The sequence below is a fragment of the Eretmochelys imbricata genome, chromosome 1 (genome assembly GCF_965152235.1).
Source record: "Eretmochelys imbricata isolate rEreImb1 chromosome 1, rEreImb1.hap1, whole genome shotgun sequence".
Classification (NCBI taxonomy): Eukaryota; Metazoa; Chordata; order Testudines; family Cheloniidae; genus Eretmochelys; species Eretmochelys imbricata.
In genome coordinates, this window is record NC_135572.1 from 345,915,983 (window position 1) to 345,939,864 (window position 23,882).

At 46.4% G+C, this 23,882-nt stretch overlaps 1 protein-coding gene across 1 annotated transcript in view; it reads right to left on the reverse strand.

Annotated features, from left to right (window-relative positions):
- CAMK1D (calcium/calmodulin dependent protein kinase ID) overlaps positions 1-1,409 on the reverse strand; it is a 358,532-nt gene extending 357,123 nt beyond the window's left edge. The window contains exon 1 of the mRNA XM_077807888.1: positions 1,302-1,409. Within this exon, the coding sequence (XP_077664014.1) occupies positions 1,302-1,393 (92 nt within the window). The 5' untranslated portion in view covers positions 1,394-1,409. The remainder of the gene's footprint in view (positions 1-1,301) is intronic.
- Between the last annotated feature and the right edge of the window lie 22,473 nt (positions 1,410-23,882).

A 23,882-nucleotide genomic window follows, 5' to 3' on the forward strand; every position in this document is an offset into this window, starting at 1 on the left:
AGTATTTTACTACATCCTGTTCCCTTTTTTTTAACCATCTGTACACGTTTATTCTGAACCTTCAAAAAGTCTAACATTTTACTAATCTTTATGAACAGACACCAAATAAAACAAAACAGTGAAAGAAGCAACAGTTAAACTATGGTAATGTACCAGATGAAACACATCCAACCCACTCTTATTATTTCTGATATTTTTTCTACGAAGAGACTGCCATCAGCTTTAGCAGAAAGCATGAAAGTCAGACTCATTGTCCCATCAAGATAGCACTCTCTCTCTCTTTCTCAGCCTATGTATATTTTAAATTACACTTCTATTAATATTTTTGATAAAAACAAACATACTAGTCTGAATACTGAGGTTAGTGACCAGGGAGTCAGTTGGGAGGGGGGGGTCAATATTAGATATACACCCATTTTCTCTGCATACAAATATATTGTTATTTCTATTACCGATTCAACGTCGTTCCACACACAATGGAAAAAAAAAAGAGTGAAATACAGTATTTTATAAGCAGGGCTGTCTTTTGGATGCTTTCGTGCCCACCAAAGTGCTGGATAGAATAGCGCACACACGCACATGCACTCACGGTAACACAAACCAAACACACTCACGCACTGACTAAAACACATATAGCCACCAATATATGCATACATAGTCTTATATACATACTAATACATATCAAGACATACACCAGCGCACACACACTAATTCTAACACATTTTCAAACATATATGAAACACCACACACACGAAAATGACACAATCCCAAATCAGCAAGCCTTCAGATGCATACAAACACACCCATACATCCCCAATCCACACAAACACAAACCTTCTCAAACACACATTCATGAGACAAACACAAACCCACGCACTCAAATGCCTACAAACACACCACCATACACAGCGCCCACCTCCTCGACACACACAAAGACACACTCACGAGACAGAAACAAGACACGCCAACACCCATGCATCCCAGACACACACACACACACCGACACACACGCAGCAGGAGACACGCTTTGGGTCGTCCACACAATCGCACCCCACCAAACACACCCTCGGGTGCAAGCTGGCACACGGGCACCAGGGACACACAGTCTCAGACAAACACACACACACACACACACACACACACACACACACACCCATCTGCGTCTAACTCACACACGCAAGCCTGATGGGGATGGATGGGCAGCAGCCAGCCCGCCCGGCCCCGCCAGCTGAGCGGGACGGTGGGTCCGGCTCCCACCCTCCCCCAGCAGCAGGAGGCAACCCGGCCGCGCCGGCACTCACGTTCCCAGGGTCTCCTTGAACTCGAAGATCTTCTTGATGTCCTCGGCTTGCTTCTTCCAGGAGGCGCTGCCCTCCCCGTTCTCCCGGGCCATGGCAGCGGCGGCGCAGCTCTCCCGCCCGGGCAGGAGCCGGGGATGCGGAGCCCAGCGCAGGCGGGCGGGCAGCCGGCGGCACGGGCAGCTTTTGCTTTCTCTTGCGCTGCCGCTTCCTCTTCCCACCCGCTCTCCGTGCTGCCGCGCTGCCGCTCAGACTTCCTGCTCGCGGCGGCGGCGGCTGGGGTTTCCGCCTGGCTCCAGCAGCAGACCCAGCTTCCCTCCTCCGCTCCCGCGCCTGGCTTCTTCCTTCCCTTCTCTCTGCCTCCCCCCCCCTCTTATTTCTTCCTCCTCTCTTTCTTCCCCCCTCCCTTTCCCGGTGCCCTCCCTCTCTTCCCCTCTCCCTTCCCGCTTGTCCCTGTCCTTGCCTCTCTTCCCGGCTCTCCTTCCCCCTCTCTCACCGAGTGGGGCTGCCGCCTGCCGGGGGGATTTCCTTGTCGGGTTTTATTCCCCCCCCCCCCAGCCCCCCGCCGGGGTTTCCAGCCGAACTCAGCTGCAGGGAGCAGAGCGCGCTTGGACGCCGCTGCTCGAGTTACTTTTGCTGCCCCCCCCCACCCCCCTCCCAGCAAAGTCCACAGTCGTTTTCTCTCTCCGAGACTGCGCCCGCCCGGGTTAGTTTTCTTGCAGGAGACTAAAGAGGGGAGGGGGGGGAGGGTTTAGTGCGCGCCAAGCGAGCCGAGCTAGTGCGCGAGAGCCACGGAGCGCGCCCGGGTCCCCCAGTGGGCCCACCCCCCCCCCCTTGTCTGAGGCTGCCCCCGCCGCTGCTGGCACCGGCACCGTGGCTGTGGTGGCTGGTTGTTATGGCAATGGGAGGCGGAGGGGGAAACAGCCCCCCCCCACTGTCCCACCGCGCCCCCCACCCCCACCCCAGACTCTCCCGCTGCCGCGCCGCCTGTCAGTGCCCCTCCTGACTGACTGACTGACTGGCGATAATTCGCATTGCACCAAAACACGCGCACGTCAAACACCCCCCCCCCCCAGTCCCGGGCCCCGGTCCACACAGAGCCCCCGCCAGCCCGGAGCGCCGGGGGCCGCCTCCCTCTGTCTGCACGGCTCGCGCGGGAGCCCCGCGCCCTGCAGGGGAGAGCCGCCCGCCTAGCTCTGCCCCCCCCGCCCCGCGACGGCTGGCGGGCGCAGGGGTGAGTGCAGCAAGGGCAGGGATGCGACAGGGACGCTGCAGAGGGCCGGGGAAGCGGGCCTGGGAGGGGTGGTGAGCGGGGGCGGGGGGTCCAGCGCTGGATTTGACTGAACGTGCAAGGAGTTTTCCGCCGCCCGCTGCAGGCTGTGCTGGAGCTGCCCGAGCCCCGCGCCCACACCCCACTTTTCTGAGTGGCCCAAGGCAGCTCCAAGGCCTCTTTGCTAAGGGACTGTCAAACAAGGGGGCCAGATGGACACCTGTCCACTGGAAACTGGGTGGCTATCGGTCTTTGCATTGCTGTAGCGCCCAGGTTGGGGGGCGGAGGGGGGCAGGGTGCATTGTAGGAGCACGGCAGGAAAAAAAAAAAAACCATGGCCCAAAGCACTTCCAGTCTAAATAGACAAGAGAGACAAAAGCAGGGTGATTATCCCCATTTTACAGATGAGAAACTGAGGCACATTATTGACTTACCCAAGGTCACACAATAAATCTAATCTCCTGAATCTCAGACCAGTGCCTTAGCAGCAAAATCATTTTTCTGCTCTAAAATTCAATCCCCCCTGAGTGTCTTTACATAGGCCACGAAACAACCTTCAACTCAGGGGAGGCATTGGTGGTGGGCACTGGGATAGATCATGCAGGTGACAGTCAGGAGACATAGATTCTAGGTTCATATCTTCCACTGGCTTAGTGAGAAACCAGGTTCAAATAGTTAACTTCTCTGTGACTCAGTTTCCCCACTAGTAAGATAGAAGTAAATAGGCCAGTGTTTTCAAAAGCGGGTGCCTAAAATGTGACACCTAAATCAGTGACCTCACTTTCAGAGGCGTCTAGTAGCTGGGGATAGTCCTCTTGCCTCTGTGGGCTTTGGATCAGGCCTAAAATCTGGCTCCTAATTTAGGAACCTAAATTTGGATTTAAGTGTCTAACTTCAGGCACCCGATCTTAAAAATCTGACCAACAATGCTTACCCACATTAAAAAGGCATGTTGATATTTTCACATGAAAAGCACTATGTAAGTGAAAAATATTATTAATTACTACAGCAATTACTACAGTAATGCTACTAATTAGATGCAAAGTATTATTAATCATGACAGACAAAGGCTGGATTTCAACCAGCAATTTAGGGGTAAAAGTCTCTGTAGCCCATATTGCCAATCCCATGAGCTATCCAGTCCCCCTTAAAATGCAGTAAATTAATAAAGAATACCTGCCTCATGTAATACTACCCTTATCCTCTACCCTCCACTAACCACATGTATGATACTTGCCTTTCTTAATATAGTAAGTGACAAAGTTCACTCTCAAAGCGGAAAATAGTAAGGGGGTAAAGTTCAAAATGCTGTGAGATTCTTTAACGTGTAAAGTTTCTTATAATCTTAATTTCAAGATTAGAAAATAATGTCAATAACTGACAAATATCAACAGTGAAATAACACCAGGATTGTGGGGGACAGCAGTGGATTCGTTTGGGTCAGAACTGAGATGCACCTCATAATGAGGGCCAACAATGAGAGGTAACAAGGAGGCCGGTGGCACCTTAAAGACTAACAGATTTATTTGAGTATAAGCTTTCTTGGGTAAATACCCCACTTCTTCAGATGCCTGGAAGAAGTGGGGTTTTACCCACAAAATCTTATGCTCAAATAAATCTGTTAGTCTTTAAGGTGCCACCAGACTCCTTGTTGTTTTTGTGGATACAGACTAACACGGCTACCCCCTGATACTTGACACCAATGAGAGGTAGTATACTAACAGTGATTTCAAATTATATCAATCTAAATTACAGTCTCACAACACAATATGGTAATAAACTGGCTCGTTTGCATGTGTAATACTGCCCTCTACTGGATGGAATAAGATCTGCTTAACTGTGTGTCATAGGCCTTACAGTATTAAAAGTTCTCCTTTCGCTCAAGGGGTAAGGATTTGGTAGTTCTTATGTTCATATCATCATCATAAGAATCACAGAGTCATAGAATCATAGGAATTATTATGGTCATCTAGTCTGACCTCCTGCACAACACAGGCTAAAGAATCTCACTAATAAAATCTGCCTCAAGTTTATAACTTCTCTTTGAGGACTAGCATAACATAAGCTTCCATCACTATTATTTATGACAGGTTTCAGAGTAACAGCCGTGTTAGTCTGTATTCACAAAAAGAAAAGGAGTACTTGTGGCACCTTAGAGACTAACCAATTTATTTGAGCATAAGCTTTCGTGAGCTACAGCTCACTTCATCGGATTTATTTATGATGTCCCTTTGTTGCACATCACGTTCTACATTTGCGTATGAGCAGGCTAAGAGATTTTTTCATACATCTCTATGCCTAGGCAATGCAACAGACACTCACGCTACCTACAATTTTAGCTAGTATTGTGCATGCTGCAATTTCTAGGCACCAAAACCATGTGAGTAGAAAGCAGGATGTCAGCCTATAACTCCAAGTTTTCTTTTGGCAATTTAACTCACACTCTTATCATACTAATATAATATACTTTTTTGTGCGTGAATATAACGCATATTTGAAATAACGAGGAAGGTAGGAATCCTCAGTATCCTTTACGATTTTAAGTACATCAGACACTCCCATAAGCCAAGGATCATCAACACAATAGACCATATCAGCTCTTTCACAGTCATAATAGTCTATCATGTCAGGGTGAACTCAGAGAGACTGTAATACTATTTGATTGACATGATCCAGGAGAGCTATTGTATATTTTAAAAAATGAAAAATCTTACATGAAACCCTTCCCCTAAGGTGAAAGTATATAACAATACATGCTGGGATAGAACGGCTATATATAACTATATTACCTGTAATTATACACAAAAAGTACATTAAAATAACTTTATTAAGGTTGCAAAAGCAAGCACTCAAATGTTAAGAAATACCAAAATTAAGGTTGCCTATTTTTATTGCACACCTGCCTATAATAGATATTAGGATATGGAGTCTTAATGGTTTATTTGGTCATCCTAAATGAGTGCCAATAAAACCTGTAAACCACACCACACTATCAAGCATTCTCTAAGTACAACCTTACAGGGAAAAAAACTGGATTTGGGTTGGGTTTCTTTGGCAAATGTTTTAGAGAGTTTTTCTTCGATTTTTATTTGGACAGGTGTGTGTAGCATTTTAAAGATGCACTTTTCTAAACTGGTTCAGAGTCCTCAGATGGGACCCCTTAACTTGCATCCTCCCATCCGCATCCCCATCCCTATCCCCATCTTTTAAGTCCCAAGTTGCCTACCACCCCAAATTGTATTTTTATTCCATTTTGACAGGTTAAAATGATCTATGTCCTTACTGCATCTTAAATCAGTCTAAAGCCTTTAATCAGTTTAAGCTCTTTAAGATGATCAACACAAACTGCTAAAAAATGAGCCCCAAAACACACAAGTTAGGGACAAAAAGATTATAAAAGTTTGGAGCTTATTCTGCTTTAACGATTGGGAGGGGTTTATGTTGCTGTGACGGGGCGCACTCGCCCTGCACTGGACAGGGAAGGGTTAACCCTACATTACGAGTTCAGGAAGCCACGCCCCCTTTACTCTACTGGGCATGCGCCAAGTGCACTGGTATAAAGGGAGCAGCTCAGCTCAGTTGGGGCTGACTGCTGGGGAGGAAGGATGTTCTCTGTTGGCTTCAGCTGAGGATCAGCTGACGTATGAGGCTGGAGATACTGTAACCCAAGCAGATGCAAAGGTACCTACTGAGGCCCCGCTGCATCTGGAGTTGCAGGGGACAGCGCAGACCAGGAAACCTGGATAAAACAGAGGTGCCCAGACTGCAGCAACGGGAACTATGGTAGGAAGCAGCCCAGGGGAATTAGATAGTGAACCGGCATTGTGAGTCAGCGTGTTTTGGTCGGAACCTCCCTGCTGACTCAATGGCACATGTGCCTGCCACTACCAGGGCCCTGAGCTGGGGTCCAGTGGAGAGGGAGGGCCTGGACACCCCTACCAGGGCTGCCACCCCCTCTTTGTGCATGGTGCCCCCTCCCTGACTGTGTTTGGCCACTAGGCCTCACTGCGTTGCTGACAAGGGCAAACCTATGAACTTGGGCTGCTAGGACCTTACTGCCCTGTCTCCCCAGGGGCATATGTACTGATTGGGGCTACTAGGCCTTACTACCCTGCTAAGAGGAGTGAATCTATTGATGCTGGCCATTGGGACACATTGCCCTGTCTCATTAGGGTGAACTTACTGACCGTAGCCACTGGGCCTTACTGCCCTGCCGACTGGGGCCAATTCATTGACTTTGGCCATTGGGCTGCATTCTCCCACTAAGAAAGGTGCATATATAGACCGGGGTTAGGAGTGTGACGGGTCGCACTTGCCCCACACTGGATGGGGTTTTCCCCAACCCTGTCACAGTTGCCCTAAGGATTTTTTAAACCATGTCTGTATAATGTATATACTTAACCTACAGTTAGACATTAATTGCCCTTTGGCCATCTGGGGCCTGTTAAGTCCACAGGGGCACAGATTTCTGAAGATCTTGATCGGCAACAGCTGACCTTCGTCTATTGATGTCTACTACTTTTAAAATGGGAACTTTTCTTCCTTTCTTTTATTTTTGTTTGATTAAGTCTAGGAAATTAAATAGTGATACACACTATGTTAATGTAAGGTTAAGATTACACATTTAAACACTCAAATATTCACTTTTTTAAAATTCCTGACTTATCACTCTAACTCTTCCCCTGGCACATTATGCTTTACAAAAAAAAAATCTTTCAATTCATGATCATGTGTCTTGGATACACATGTTTGTATCTAACACCAGGTCTACACTACAGATTTATATCAGTACAATTAGGTAGTTCAGGGGTTTGAAAAATCCACCCCCCTTAGCGGCGTAGTTATACTGACCTAATCCCTGGTGTAGACAGTGCTATGCTGGTGGGAGAGCTTCTCCTGTCAACGTAGTTACCAACTCTCACGGAGATGGATTAACTACACCGCCAGGAAAAGCTCTCCCATTGGCGTAGGGGCATCTTCACTCAAGCATTGCAGCGGCGCAACTGCGCCAGTGCAGCATTTTAAATGTAGACCTGCCTTAAGACTGTCTAAGACATAAGAACGGCCCTACTGGGTCAGACCAAAGGTCCATCTAGCCCAGTATCCTGTCCTCCGCAGTGGCCAATGCCAGGTGCCCCAGAGGGAATGAATAGAACACGTAATAATCAAGTGATCCATCCCGTCGCCCATTCCCAGCTGCTGGCAAACAGAGGCTAGGGACACCATCCCTGCCCATCCTGATTAATAGCCATTGATAGACCTATCCTCCATGAATTTATCTAGTTCTTTTTTGAACCCTATTATAGTCTTGGCCTTCACAACATCCTCTGGAAAAGCGTTCTACAGGTTGACTGTGCACTGTATGAAGAAATACTTCCTTTTGTTTGTTTTAAACCTGCTGCCTATTAATTTCATTTGGTGACCGCTAGTTCTTGTGTTATGAGAAGGAGTAAATAACACGCCCTTATTTACTATTTCCACACTGGTCATGATTTTATAGACCTCAATCATATCCCCTCTCAGTCATCTCTTTTCCAAGCTGAAAAGTCCCAGTCTTATTAATCTCTCCTCATATGGAAGTCATTCCATACCCCTTTACTCTGAAACCTAATAATTTCTGTTGTCCTTTTCTGAACCTTTTCCAATTCCAATATATCTTTTTTGAGATGGGGCGACATCTGCGAGCTGTATTCAAGAAGTGGGCGTTGCATGGATTTATATAGAGGCAATATGATATTTTTTGTCTTATCTATCCCTTTCTTAATGATTCCCAGCATTCTGTTTGCTTTTTTGATTGCCGCTGCACATTGAATGGATGTTTTCAGAGAACTATCCACAATGACTCCAAGATCTTTCTTGAGTGGTAACAGCTAACTTAGACCCCATCATTTTATATGTGTAGTTGGGTTAATGTTTTCCAATGTGCATTACTTTGCATTTATCAATATTGTAGGAAAAAAACATGGATGGGAGCAGAGGGAGAGTAGAGAGTAGCCAGGAGGGGATGGGGTAGATAGGAGCAGAGTGTGAGGGAAGCAGGAGTGGATAGCAGAGGGCTTGTAGGAGGGAGAGGTGGATAGCAACAATTACTAATTCAGGTTTAAATCTACCAATTTTGCAAGCAGCGTGCATCAGTGTGCGTGTGATTCACCACCCCTTGGGTCCGACAAACACAACAAAGTACACCGCGGCCACCTAGGGCACATGTGCAGAGCAGGTATGATAGGAAGCAAGCCTTGGTGATTTTGAATGGGTTGGTGCACTGCTGGATTCACCACCCAAGTAACAGGCAGAATATTGCACTCTGACTGCCTGGTGTGGACCCTGCTGGACTGTGATGTGTTCCAGGACCTTACAGTGCACCAGCAGGATCCACACAGGGCAGTATGCAGCCTGTGGCTCAGGTGGTGAATCCAGGACCCCAAGCCCAACTGACAATCACTGCAGCAGGCCTCCTAAGAGGCCCTCACTGTGCAGTCTGCAAGGGAGGAGGAGCTGGCGGAGGAGGAGAGAGGGAATGTGACCAAGGAAGAAGAGAAGGAGGATCATCCCAGGAAGAAGAAAAGGAGTACTTGTGGCACCTTAGAGACTAACCAATTTATTTGAGCATAAGCTTTCATGAGCTACAGCTCACTTCATTGGATGCATAAAGTGGAAAGTACAGTGAGGAGATCCCATATATACACACAGACCATGAAAAAATATACATTGTAAGGAGAGTGATCACTTAAGATGAGCCATTACCAGCAGGAGAGTGGGGTGGGGGGAGAGAAAACCCCTTGAAGTGACAATCAAGGTGGGCTATCCACAGCACATCTCCACGACGGTATACATCACATTGGTAGATGTGCAGGTGAACTAGCCCCCGACAGTGCGGCCGATGTGACCAGGCCCTACAATGGTCGCATAGACACCACCCTATACCAGAAACCTGTTGGCCGCTGTTCCTGCCTACATGCCTCCGGCTTTTGCCCAGACCGCACAGCGCGATCCGTTGTCTGTGGCCGGGCTCTGCGATGCAGCCACGTTTGCTCCGGCCCCTCGGACGGAGACAGACACCTACAGGATCTCTATCTAGCATTCTTACAACTGCAATGCCCACCTGCTGAGGTGAAGAAACAGATTGGCAGGGCCAGAGGAGTGCCCAAAGGTCACCTACTGCAGGACAGGCCCAACAGAGAAAGTAGCAGAGCGCTACTGGCCGTCACCTTCAGCCCCCAACTAGAACCTCTCCAATGCATTGTCAGGGATCTGCAGCCTGTCCTGAAGGACGACCCATCACTCTCTCAAATCTTGGGAGACAGGCCGGTCCTTGCCTGCGAATGGCCCCCCGGCCTGAAGCAGATACTCACCGGCTGCCACGCACCACACAACGGAACCACTAACCCAGGAACCTATCCTTGCAACGGAGCCCGTTGCCAACTGTGCCCACGTGTCAATTCGGGGGACACCGTCATAGAGCCTGGTCACATCGGCTGCACTGTCAGGGGCTGGTTCACCTGCACATCTACCAATGTGATGTATGCCATCGTGTGCCAGCAATGCCCCTCTGCCATGTGCATTGGGCAAACTGGACAGTCTCCACGTAAAAGAATAGATGGACGCAAATCGGATGTCAAGAATTATAACATTCATAAACCAGTCGGAGAACACTTCAGTCTCTCTGGACGCTCGATTTCTGATCTCAAAGTGACTATCCTTCAACAAAAAAAACTTTGAGGACGGGCTCCAACGGGAGACTGCTGAGTTGGAGTTGATTTGCAAATTGGATACAATTGACTTAGGCTTGAATGGAGCCTGGGAGTGGTTGAGTCATTATACTGGGTGGAGCTGTTTCCCCTTGTTTGTCTCCCCCCCTCACTCTTCCTCAGACGTTCTTGTTAACTCCTGGAGATGTGCTGGGGATGGCCCACCTTGATTGTCACTTCAAGGGGTTTTCTCTCCCCCAACCCCACTCTCCTGCTGGTAATGGCTCATCTTAAGTGATCACTCCCCTTGCAATGTGTATTTTTTCATGGTCTGTGTGTATATGGGATCTCCTCACTGTACTTTCCACTTTATGCATCCGATGAAGTGAGCTGTAGCTCACGAAAGCTTATGCTCAAATAAATTGGTTAGTCTCTAAGGTGCCACAAGTACTCCTTTTCTTTTTGCGGATACAGACTAACATGGCTGCTACTCTGAAATCTGTCATCCCAGGAAGGAGGTCCAGGCTTGGTACTGACCAAGGTAATTAAGGGCCCTAGGTGGCAAAGTAGGGCAACTTTCCTGGGGCTGATCTTCCCCTTCTCCCTATGGGGGGTGGGAGCCCAACGATCCCAGTCCCCCTCCCTCAGCCACAGATGGGGAAAGGAAATGAGGAAAGCTCCCATTTTCTGCCAGGAGAGAGGTCTCAGTCTCTGTGGAGAAAGGGAGGGGGAAAGAGGTCCAAACAATTTCCCTAATTCGTCCTGTCAAGCTGCCTGAAGTGGCTCAAGAGCATGAGTACCAACCTCAGGGCAGATGGTTAAGAACCAGGTCACAAACCACAAATGGGCTGTGAGGGCTAGACTTAGATTTCACCAACCAACTATCATCTGTAAAGTCCTCAGGCACTTTAACAATTTAAACATTAGTCACAGACAGTCCCCATAGGTACTCCGATCTACATTGCCACTCAGGTGAGCATGCCTTTGGGGTAGATGGTCCCTTACACCACAAATCACAGCAATATTCAGGTGACTCTCAGTCCCAAAGGACCAGTCGCTCACTCCAGGTCAATTGCATCTTAGACCTCACATCAAAGACAACGTTGCTGCCAATCCTATAATAAACTATATATAAAGATTTATTAAATATGAAAAGGAAATAAGAGTTTTTTACAAGATTAAAGCAGGTAACATATATATATATATATACACATAAACAATTTACAATCTTTAGTTTCAAAAAATAACAGAAGCCTCTGTAATAAGCAATCTCTCTGTCCTTTAGGGCTATCCCAGGCTAAGCACTGAGGATCTCTTGCTTATCCTTGGTAAACATGGGCCCCCCCAGAGTCCAAGTAACATAGAGATAATCAGTTCCTTCTCCTTGGGATTTTTATCCCTCTCCTGCCATGGGCTCTGAGCTGCAAACTCAGCTGATGGGAGGAATTTGTTTGCATGACTCATCTTCGGGGCAGGGGGAGCAAGACAACTGAGTCTTTTGTCCTCTGTAACGTCCCACAATAGTCCGTCTGGTGTTGATGAACCTTTCCTGTTGGGCAGGATAGAACACCTTCTGTTGCAGATTAGCACTTTACACTAGCTAATCTCTCGCTCCTGTCTGATTTATATAGTCCCAGAGGCTTATAGTTCAGCCATTCAAATATTACATTACAATATGGGATACAGATGTTATAAGTGAGATTAATGCATGTAGCAACTCACAAGCATTCAATGAAGTCTAAACGTATTCTAATACCTGTTTTTAACAATACTAACACAGGTGAGCCAGACTGATTACAGCTATGTAGTGGTCAGCATTCAGTTGAGGCATGGGAACCTTGGCATGAGCTGGCACCTGGTCTGCCACCATCACACTTCCCTAATTTTTCCCCCAAACATCAGCAAAAGTCTCCGAGCAAGTTTGGCACCTCTGGGATAGAAGTAGATGGAGGACGGGGCAGGATAGGAGTAGGATGGTACAGGGGCAGGCTGGGGTCCCAGTAGCAGAAGGGTCTATACCCACTAGACCACACTCTGGAAATGCAGCTAGGAATCCTGAGTCTCCCTTTCTCTGCTGTCAACAAATAACTGTGAAACCCACTGACAAAGTGTCTCTCATGCCCTTACAGTAGCCTGTCCACACAAGATGATAGCCTACTACTGTTTTCAGTTACTCCATTAGCTCAGAGGTCAGTGCTGAAGATCTAAAGGTCCAAACCCTGCTGATGATAGAAGTTAGAGTCAATATTGTTCCATGAAATAAAAAAAGACAAGCTGAAAAAAATTCTATTAGGTGATTACATTCACTACATTAGAAGAACATTATTAAGGTTGCAAAGTGAAGCCCTCAAAAATTAGGAAATGCTAGAATTAAATTTGTTTGAGCAACCTGCATTATGATACGGTCTTTGATTACATGACCACATACTCTTTTTTGGGGGGGTGGGTCCCCTACCTCGCTTTCAGTGTGCAGGATGGACAGTGCTCTGGGGAGGAATCAGAGTTTGAGATTGAAGAGACTGATAGTGATGATTATAGAGACTGTTTGTAGGTCCTCTGCCTGGTTTCCTGAGTACCCAACAGGAGACAATTGTGGCCAGATTTGCAGAAGAGCTGAGACTTGTGACTGCAACTTTTGTTAGTGGGAGCTGTGCTTTGGACATGAAGTGCTATAAAATGCTAAATACTCTGAAAAACCAGGCGCTAGGTATTGCAAATTGATCTCACCCAAAATTAGTGGACCACCTTGGCCTGAATCTCTGTTCCTCAATTTCTCATCTGTAAAATGGGGATAATACCACCTCCTCACCTCACTGGAGCATTGTGTAGATCAATGAATTATTTTCCGTGCAGTACTCAGATACTATAGTGATGAGTTCCATAGAAAAGCCCATGAGGAAATTAATGTTCTATTCAGTACATGGTTTGAATGGCAACTATTAAATAAAGCCTGGGGCCATACATTGAATGAGAAGGATAAAAAGAAATGTTAAATAATTATAAATAAAAAGCAAACAAACAGCAGTGTGTGATCATGTAATTAAAGATTGTATAATAATGCATACACACAAGAGGCCCTGTGATGTTCCCCAGGGCTACCCAAGCTTCTGAGGCACCTTGCTACCACCTGCCCTTAACATGAGTGAGCCTCATCTGTTCAAGCCCAGGGTCAGCTCCCTGACAGAACTGGCAACATGAGCACTCCGCTCTAAGCCTCCTCATGCCTTGTTCTCTCTTTACAGGTTAATGAGAGGTACACTTCAACCCGAGCATCCCCTGGAGTGTCCAGCCCCTTATCCCCTAGACATTCACAGAGTGACCAGACCTACTGTTCCCAAAGGAACAGTAGACCACCACTTGCTAGTCAACCTTAGAACACAGCTCCACTTAACATGCATCATTTGGGTTTGTTTATAGAGAAAGCAAGTATATGTTTATTTAACAAATAGAGATTCCTATGGTAGCAAACAGAAATATTGGTGGCCCAGACCCAGAGGATCAGTGCTACACCCACAACTTGGGACAGACTCTTGGAGAAGCCCCTTCTGATCAGGTCTCGCTTTTCCTTCAGGGTAGGCCTCACTGCCTCCTGAGACTGAACCTCTGTCGTGCTTCACCCTGTGAGCTCTGTTCAGTAAGTCCAGCTGAGATTAGATTCCTGGCAGAGACTTGTACACTCTGCTGGCATTAATGTACCTCACCAAGTATTTATAGTGACACTCAAGTAGAGTTCTTAAAACAGTAGCGCTTATTAATCGAGTGGAACACCGCATTGGAAGTCCTGAGGTTATCATAGAGAAATGAAGGTTAAAGCATAGCACATTCTAGTTAGCCCAGAGCAATCCACCGAACCAAGCTGGAGTGAACTCCATTTTCAGGCTCTGCCTCTCTCTCGCTCTGATTTCTTTCCTTACTCAGCTTTCTGGTAAGAGAGCCTAGACTCCTTCCAGAAGCCAACCATAGAATCATAGAATATCAGGGCTGGAAGGGACCTCAGGAGCTCATCTAGTCCAACCCCCTGCTCAAAGCAGGACCAATCCCCAATTAAATCATCCCAGCCAGGGCTTTGTCAAGCCTGACCTTAAAAACTTCTAAGGAAGGAGATTCTACCACCTCCCTAGGTAACGGATTCCAGTGTTTCACCACCCTCCTAGTGAAAAAGTTTTTCCTAATATCCAACCTAAACCTCCCCCACTGCAACTTGAGACCATTACTACTTGTCCTGTCATCTTCTACCACTGAGAATAGTCTAGAACCATCCTCTTTGGAACCACCTCTCAGGTAGTTGAAAACAGCTATCAAATCCCCCCTCATTCTTCTCTTCTGCAGACTAAACAATCCCAGTTCCCTCAGCCTCTCTTCATAAGTCATGTGTTCCAGACCCCTAATCATTTTTGTTGCCCTTCACTGGACTCTCTCCAATTTTTCTACATCCTTCTTGTAGTGTGGGGCCCAAAACTGGACACAGTACTCCAGATGAGGCCTCACCAATGTCAAATAGAGGGGAACGATCACGACCCTCGATCTGCTGGCAATTCCCCTACTTATACATCCCAAAATGCCATTGGCCTTCTTGGCAACAAGGGCACACTGGTGACTCATATCCAGCTTCTCGTCCACTGTCACCCCTAGGTCCTTTTCCGCAGAACTGCTGCCTAGCCATTCGGTCCCTAGTCTGTAGCGGTGCATTGGATTCTTCCGTCCTAAGTGCAGGATCCTGCACTTATCCTTGTTGAACCTCATCAGATTTCTTTTGGCCCAATCCTCCAATTTGTCTAGGTCCCTCTGTATCCTATCCCTACCTGCCACTTTATCTATCACTCCTCCTAGTTTAGTATGATCCGCAAATTTGTTGAGAGTGCAATCCACACCATCCTCCAGATCATTTATGAAGATATTGAACAAAACCCTTTATTCCTTTATATCTCACACCTTCCAGTCCTTTGTTCTCAAGCTGGGGTTTCTGCCCAGCTTCCCTGCTGAGAGGCTGGGAAATCCATGAGTCACTGGGGTTTGCAGGGAACTCTCTGGTCCCCTGGTTGATCTGGATTGGTTTCAACCAATTCCTTAATGACTCTTCATTCCACGCAGACAGGGTGGATGGGTACACAGCTATGTCTCTTAGTTTGACCTAAGAGCAAACTTATCCCCTCCTTCCCCACTGGGTACCATAGCAATACAATGTATAGGGAAAACTGAGGTGCACACAGGCTTCATAAAAAAATTACAAAAATTCCCACTTCATCAGAACTAGAAACAAAGGGAACCAAAATAATAACATACTTATGGCCTCAACTTAACTAGCAAGTAACCCTGCTGTCTACAGAAATGTATCTGACCCAAGTTCTTCCCAGCATTTTCAGCCAAGCCTGGCTGAGATACCCTTTTGGGGGAAGCAAATACACTGTCAGTTTACTTCCCCAGTGAAGGGTGCCAGGGCATCTGTTTGCACTCCCCAGATATTCCAGACCAGTCCTTTGCTCTTCACCTCTAAATAGGATGATCATACGTCCCGTTTTGGCCAGGACAGTCCCTTTTTTAAGCCCTGCTCCGGCTGTCCTGACTACTTTTTTAGCAAAAGTGGGCATTTGTCCCATTTGCTCTTGCCAAATTGATCAGTTCCAGCGCACAGGGGGACAGCAGGGTTACAGTGACCAGAGACAGCCTGGCCAGGGGGAGCAGGTTTCAAGTGACCAGTGACGGCCACGTGCTGGGGGACTGGCTGGGTTTGAGTGACCAGCGACCGCTTCGCATGGGGTGGGGACTTCGAGTGAGCAGCTGGGGCCAGCCCCATGGAGGGAGGGTCTCAGATGAGCAGCTGAGGGGGCCCAGCACAGTGTCCTGTTTTCGTTTTGGAAAATATGGTCACCCTACCTCTAAAACAGGATCATCTCCCCCCACCGCCCCTTTACCTCTTCCTATTAATTTCCCTCTGAAGTCCCTGGCGAGCTCTTCATTAGCATTTGACACAGGAGGCTAATTGACTTCTATTGTAAGACACACAACTGGTAGCTGGGGAGATAAGTGTCTCCCACCTCCTGTCTGGACAAGTTTGTCTCAAGGCATGGTACCTCTAGGAGACCTGCCTTTAACTACAAGGCCTTAAGAACATAATTTCCAATATATATGTGTATCTTCTTACACCTTATCCGCACATACATCTCATAATGATCATGATGATCCATGTGACACAGGCTTTCTTAGAGACCTTACATGACATTCTTTGGTGAACTACAATGTAAATATAACTCCCCGAGGATCCTTGTAACCCATTTTACCTCTGGTGCCTCTGACAGTTGGCCTCAAGAGGTCCTTGGGTCACAGAGCCAAATTAAAGTTGCGCAGGATGTCAGACTAGATGATCACAATAGTCCCTTATGGCCTAACAATTTACTAAACAATGAACCTTAATTCTGGCATATCTTAACTTTTGAGAGCTTGACTTTGCAACCTTCATGTCCTCTAAACATAGGGATTTTAAATGTAATTTTAAATCTGTTTGAGAAATCTGTTTGAGTACATGATCATAAAGTTAAAATCTGTGGGTCACCTCACTGGATGGTGTAAATCCAGTGATTTACACCAGCTGTGGATCTGGCTCTGGCTCTCAGTGCCAAATTCTGTTCTCTCTTCAGTTCCATTGGTGGTTTCCATGCGGTTGCATTCGGTGGGAAAGCAATATTTGGCTGTATATTATAATGCAAAGTTAAGGTTAACGCTGCACATTTACAGTTAACTTGCACATTTCCTGACTTTTGCATGCTCATCTGTGCATTAATGTTGCATGAACATAATTCAGTTGCATTGGTGTCAATCCAGAGTAGTTCCATTGAAACCAGTGTTGTTCTGAATTGCCACCAGTATAAACAAGCGCAGAATTCAGCATAAAGCTATAGAACTGTATACTACAATTACAGAGTCAAATAGTAATAGCAGAGGGAGAAAGAAATTAAGAGACACAAGCATGGAAGAAAAGATCTGGAAAGTAATTCAGTATCTCGTGAAATAATCAATTCTCTCATTTCAACAGGATACTCCATCATCTTTTATATTGTTGTTTGGTAATACCCCTCTTAGAAACTGGAAATTAAAATTTCTTTATCTCCTAATTTTCTCCTTTTCCATTTGGCAGACACTTCTGTTTCCCTGTGTTCCTCACAGAGCTGAAATTAACTTGGCTCATTTTGTTCTTTCCTTGTCTGAGCATTAGCATCATTGAATAGTGAACAGTGAAGAGGGAAGTGGGTTTGTTAATTAACCACTGCTACTATTTTATGTCCAGTGCTATACTAAAAATCTCATTGGCCTCAACAGGAGATGCACATGGGACACTACTGCTGGACTGGAGCTATATTGTTTTTGTTGGTCCCACAATAGGGGTGATGATTTTTAAAACTTTGTCAATGAAATGGGGATTATTAGACAAAGATCCCATCCTATTAGACAAAGATCCCATCCAATTACACAATTGGCAAATCAATTGCATCAGTGTCTATTTAAATAATTAAAACTTTTAAGCACCACAGGAGAGTAGTCTACATTAGGGTCTTTATGGCCTGTAAAAGTTGTTTATTTCAGTATTGTCCAATCCCTAAGCATTCAAAAGTCATGAGTCAGGTTTCAAGAAATTATAAGATTGACTTAAAAACCACGAGTTTAAAAAAAAATCAATACATTTTGGGCTGTCTTCTGATTTGTGAGCCTATAAAGGTGCACTTAGGGTACATTGTCAAGCTTTTCACTACAACCATGAAGCCAGAAAGGCACTCTTTTTAAATGAAAGCTGAGATTCTCATATAATCACTTGGCTCCAGGAACAAGAGCTATAAAATAAAATCGTGAATATCATGGACTCACAGTAATATCACAAGAGTTGGCCACACTTATCTCACTACAAAACAACTTCCATGCATGGAAGGAAGCCTGGACCCAATGAAGGGAAGATTTCTGTCAAGGCAGCATGCTTCTTCCCTCCCCTGTAGAAGCCCCACATGGGAACTGTGAAGGGATCAGCCACCCTGAACAAAGAAGATGGGTCGGAGGAAGGCAGGATGGGAGAACCATGTGGCTCCTCCAAAATTCTTCTATCCAAGCAGAATCCAGGATATGACAGCCTGAGTTTATATTCATTTATGCACTTTCCCCGCTCTGTTATAGACCCTGACCCTTGCCCGATGGGGCAACCACCATCATCCGGGAGCAGCTCCTTGGAAGCAGAGCTGTGCTCCAGGATCACAGTGATAGGAAAGAGCCAAGATGCACCCACACAAGATGCCCCTCTTGCAGAGCCCCCAATAACTGTGTGGATCCACAGATTCTTTTCCATGATGGAATATACCATACACAGACAATGGAATAATTCATGGGGAGCTCCATGAATGGAAACTCATGGAATTTCCTTGCCCTGGGAGTGTTATTCCTCCAAAGTGGGCAATGGGACCCATAACCTTCTATACACAGACATATTTAGATTATAATCTCTTTGGGGCGGGTACTGTCTTTTTGTTATGTGTTTGTACAGCGCCTAAAACTGTGGGGTCCTGGTCCATGACTGGAGCTTCTAAGTGCTACATTATTACAAACAAGAAATATTAACAACAACAACATGAACATAGTCTTGGATAGCTACAAGGATGCATCAGAAACCAAACTTTAAACAAAATAAAAATTGTTCTTCCTTCATTAAAGGAGCATGTCCCAATTTGGTAAAAATAAAATCCACTTGCAGGTCAAAATGATAAAAGGCTCTGATCCTGCAATCCTTACTCAGGCAAAATTTGCAGTGACTTCAAGAGGTTGCTTCTACTAGGGACCACAGAGCTGGTCAAATGCCCGAATTTCTGTTCTATGGGATATTTTGAAAGCAGAATTTCAAAGTTTTCCCGAGAAGGGAAATTCTGAACAAAACAAAACAAAAATCAAAATAATCAAAACATTTCAAAGTGAAATTGACCCAAATTCCAAAATTCAGCTAAGTTGTGACTCCCAAGAATTCTAGGGGCCTGGCTCCCCATCCATCCTAGCAGACTGCCAGAAGACAGAAGCCTAGATGCACAGGGAACTACAGCTGAACCAGGAGACTCGGAGTCCTGGGACCTGGGGCTCCCAGGGTTTTCAAGTTCCCAGTACCGCAGCAGGGAGACCGGAAGCCCTGGGGTTCCCTGGCTCCAGGACAGTCCACATGGCAGGGCTGAGCCACAGACCCTAGAAAGAACAGGACTCCCTGCCTCAGAATAGTCTGTGTTGTCGGACTGTCCTGGAGCTGCCGATCCTGGAAGCCTGGGCTCCCCAGTGGCCCACCAGACAAGCTAGCAGGTAAGCTGCCTGTGGATTGCCAGAAGATTGTCAAACCCAGCATGTTTCCACAAAACATTTGGGGTTTGATGAACTGGCATTTGTCAGACAATTCCTGACCAGTTCTAATTTCCAGACGGGAGTCACAAGGTTGGTTTGTTTTTTTTTGTTTTGTTTTTTTTTCAAAAGCTGATGGTTTTTACTGAGTTTTTAATGGAATTGCTTATATGCACTCAACTGTCCAAGTGCTGGAATCAGCCACTATAATTCTTCCAGCTTTCCAAATTCTTGTCTACCAAGATGTGAGTGGACTGTGAGAAGATCTCTAAAAGGTAAGTTATGCAGAGGTTTGGGAGAAAGGAGTGTTATTAGGAAAAGGTCGAATCTCATTTTTTCAGAGATCTATAACTCAGCTGTAAAAATGTGCTTCCAGCTGATTGGTATGAAAGATTAAACTCCATAAAAGTTGCTATACTGTGTAAATCAAAGGGGTGTTTCTAATCTAAGTGCCAAAATGTAGGTGCTGTCCCTGATGGAACTGATGCTCACGTTGCACTCTTTGAAACTATTTAATTGAATAGCATATTTTAAACACTCTCTCTCTTAATTAAATTTGCATAAGCATATAAGGTGAGCAGGGTCAGGGCTCTTTATCAAACTCCATTCCTTTTATGTAGCAATATCCATTTTCCCTAGCACACTCTATTCTTTGCAAGACAGAACTGTCAGAGCTCCTGTAACAAGAGCCACATTGCTGAATCAGACCTTCTTCCACCACTTCACATATTTCCACGCTGCCTGTCTTTCAGTCAGCTCTGCCCTATCGGGGTTATGAGTAGCTACTGCCCCAGTCACTTGAATGATGGACTGTTTAACAGCCATAACAACCACGAACTGCAACTAAAGAGACCTTTTGCATGCAGATTTGTAATACATCAAACTGAAAAATAACACTATTTCGTATTTCACAGCTTCAAAATTCTGCAGCAGCATTAACTTATAAATCTGCATAGCCTCACCCTGATAAATATAATCATCCTCCTTGTACAGGTGGGGAAACTGAGGCACAGAGCGGTCACTGGCCTGAATATCAGAAGCACAAATAGAGGAGACAAAGCCCCTCACTGTATCCTAGTGAGTTACACTGAGCAGCTGCAGCGCCTAATCAGGGCTTTAGTGGTTTGCCCAAGGCCCCTCAGCGAGTTGGTGGCAGAACTGGGGTTAAGCTCCCATGAGTTAGTTTTGTTTGTGAGCTCAGGAGAATGTTCATCACCCAAGTCTCTGGGCACCACAGAATATTATCAGTGAAAGCCCGGATGACACTCCCGCACCCCCATGTCTTCTTCAGAATGGGGGAAAAGGCAGTGACGGAGGGGAGCAGAATTAAGAGACAGGATGAGGGCACAACTGGTGCGGGCCAGTGCCCTGCAGCAATGCTCTCTGGGTTCTCCACACACACGGCCCACTGCCACGCAGTACCTGGTCTCCCATCAACCCAACAATCCTTCAGGCTCTTTCCTCCGAACCTAACAAAATCCATCTGCCCTGCCCCTTGACTCTCTCCTACACTCTGTACCACGCTGACTCTCCTGACACCCTCAATTGCCCCTGTTTCCCTCCTGCTCTCATTGATTGGGCCAGGGAGAGCCCTCAAGGGGAGATTGGTCACCTCTCTTCCTCTTGAGAAATGTCTGCTCATGAATTGGAGGGTCTGAGCACTAAGATCTAATCAGTGCCATGCTGATGTGTTGGGATTGCCAATACTAGCTAGCTCAGAGGTGGGCAAACTATGGCCAGTGGGCCACATCCGGCCTGCGGGACCATCCTAGCCCCCAGCCCCTTTCCCCCTCCCCCTCAGCTCTCTGTGCCACCAGCGCTCTGGCTTGCTGCTCCTGCCGGGCAGCACAGTGTCGTGGCTGCCAGTCCTGCCGCTCTGAGCAGCATGGTACGGGGGTGGGGAGTGGGGGGGTTGGATAAGGGGCAGGATTTTCCAGGGGGCAGTCAGAGCAGGAAGGGTTGGATAGGGGGGTGGGAGTCCTGGGGGGCCTGTCAGGGGGCAGGGGAGTGGATAGCCGTTGGGGCAGTCAGGGGACAGGGAGCATGGGGGGGTTGGATAGGGATGGGGGGGTCCCAGGAAGGAGCAGGCAGGGGGAAAAGGAGCAGGGGTGGTGGATGGGTTGGGAGTTCTGAGGGGGGTGGGAAGTGGGAGGGGGCGGGGGCCAGGCTGTTTGGGGAGGCACAGCCTTCCGTCCATACAGTTTCGCAACCCCTCAGGCCAAAAAGTTTGCCCACCCCTGAGCTAGCTAGCTAAGGGTTTATACTGCCACCCATCATCTTAAGTTCTGAGGCCCAGATCCATAAAACAGTCTAAGGCGTTGTGACACCTGAGCATCATAACACTGAACTTTTAGGTGCCTAGGAAAATCCTAGGAACTCAGTACAAAACCTATGTGAGGCAGCCAATGTCCCTGTAAAAACAACGAGGAGTCCAGTGCCATCTTAAGGACTAACAGATTTATTTGGGCATAAGCTTTTGTGGGTAAAAAAACTCCACTTCTTCAGAGTTTTTTACCCACAAAAGCTTACGCCCAAATAAATCCCTTAGTCTTTAAGGTGCCACTGGACTTCTCTTTGTTTTTGTGGATACAGTCTAACACGGCTACCCCCTGATACTTAACGTCCCTGTGGCACCCAAGATTCACAAAGCCATCATGCTAGGGGAGGAGCCACCTAAGCTAGCCAGTGGAGATGTCAACAAGAGGGGTGTTTCCCGCCCCACTCTGAGTTTGGCACCAATGGCCAGGCTGCAGGGAGATGCCTATCTCTGCTTGTGATTCATGAACCAAAGGGAGACAGGCATTCGGCATACTGCGCCACAGTAGAGCTTTGGTGTAGACATTACCTATGCCAATGGGAGAGGTTCTTCCACTGGAATGGGTAATCTACCTCTCCAAGAGACAGTAGTTAACTTGACAGAAGAATTCTTAGCGCTGTCTACATGGGGTTAGGTCATCTTTACTATGTTGCTCAGGGTGTTGGACTTTTTACACCCCTCAGCAATGTAGCTGGGTTGACCTAATTTTCTAGTGTAGACCAGCCCTGTGTCACATGCACAGTCTGATCAGAAAAGGAGGACTTGTGGCACCTTAGAGACTAACCAATTTATTTGAGCATAAGCTTTCGTGAGCTACAGCTCACTTCATCGGATGCCACAAGTACTCCTTTTCTTTTTGCAAATACAGACTAACACGGCTATTACTCTGAAGTCGGATCAGAGGCTGCCTAACTCCACCCAAAACAGTGGGCAGGGCGACCTGTACCATAGAAACTCTATGGATAGAAATTCCATGCTTGAATAATAAGAGTATAGCCGTAGTAATATATTATCAAACTAAAATAGTGACAGTGGTTGTGAAATGCTCAGGGAGATTGGAGAGACTACAAAACCAGAACACTCAACAATAATGGGGCCTCTGGAGGATTGAGGTGCTAAGGAGCACTCAAGGAAGTCAAGGCCATTAGGAGAAGCTAAATGAATTGTTTGCATTGGTCTTCACTCCAGAGAGAGATTCCCACACCTGAGCCATTCTTTTTAGGTGAAACATCTAAGGAACTGTCCCAGATTGAGGTGCTGATAGAGGAGGTTTTAGAACAAACGGATAAATTAAACAGTAATAAATCACCAGGACCAGATGGTATTCACCCAAGAGTTCTGAAGTATCTAAAATATGAAATTGCAGAACTATTAACTGTGGTATATAACCTATCACTTAAATCAGACTTTGTGCCCGATGACTGGGGTTTTTATTATTTTTTTTCTTTTACCTTTCCCATGCTAGGAATTTAGGGGTAGAAGGGAGTGTCTGTGGTGTGAATGTCATTCACTGCAGGGGAATGTTTACACTGTGCAAAATGGCTTCCATAAAAATCCCACCTCTATTCATAGGCTGATTTGGTGAAATCTCTATCACCTACCTCTGGGCCTCCACACAATCTCTGCATCTGATGAAGTGAGCTGTAGCTCATGAAAGCTCATGCTCAAATAAATTGGTTAGTCTCTAAGGTGCCACAAGTACTCCTTTTCTTTCAACAAAAGAGTTTTCAACTCTGTGTGGACCTCACTTTATCCCTGTTTAACCTGGCTTTGGAACCAAGCCATCTTTCCCTATGATCGCTCACCAGAATGAATGCCCACTCTGTTTTCACATCAGCAGTAAGACCTTAAGTATCTGAATGACAACATTCATTCCGAAATGAGCCTTGACAGATGAGATCTAGGAAAACGTATCCATAAACTTCATCTGCCTGACTTTCCAACATCTAAAAGCCTGC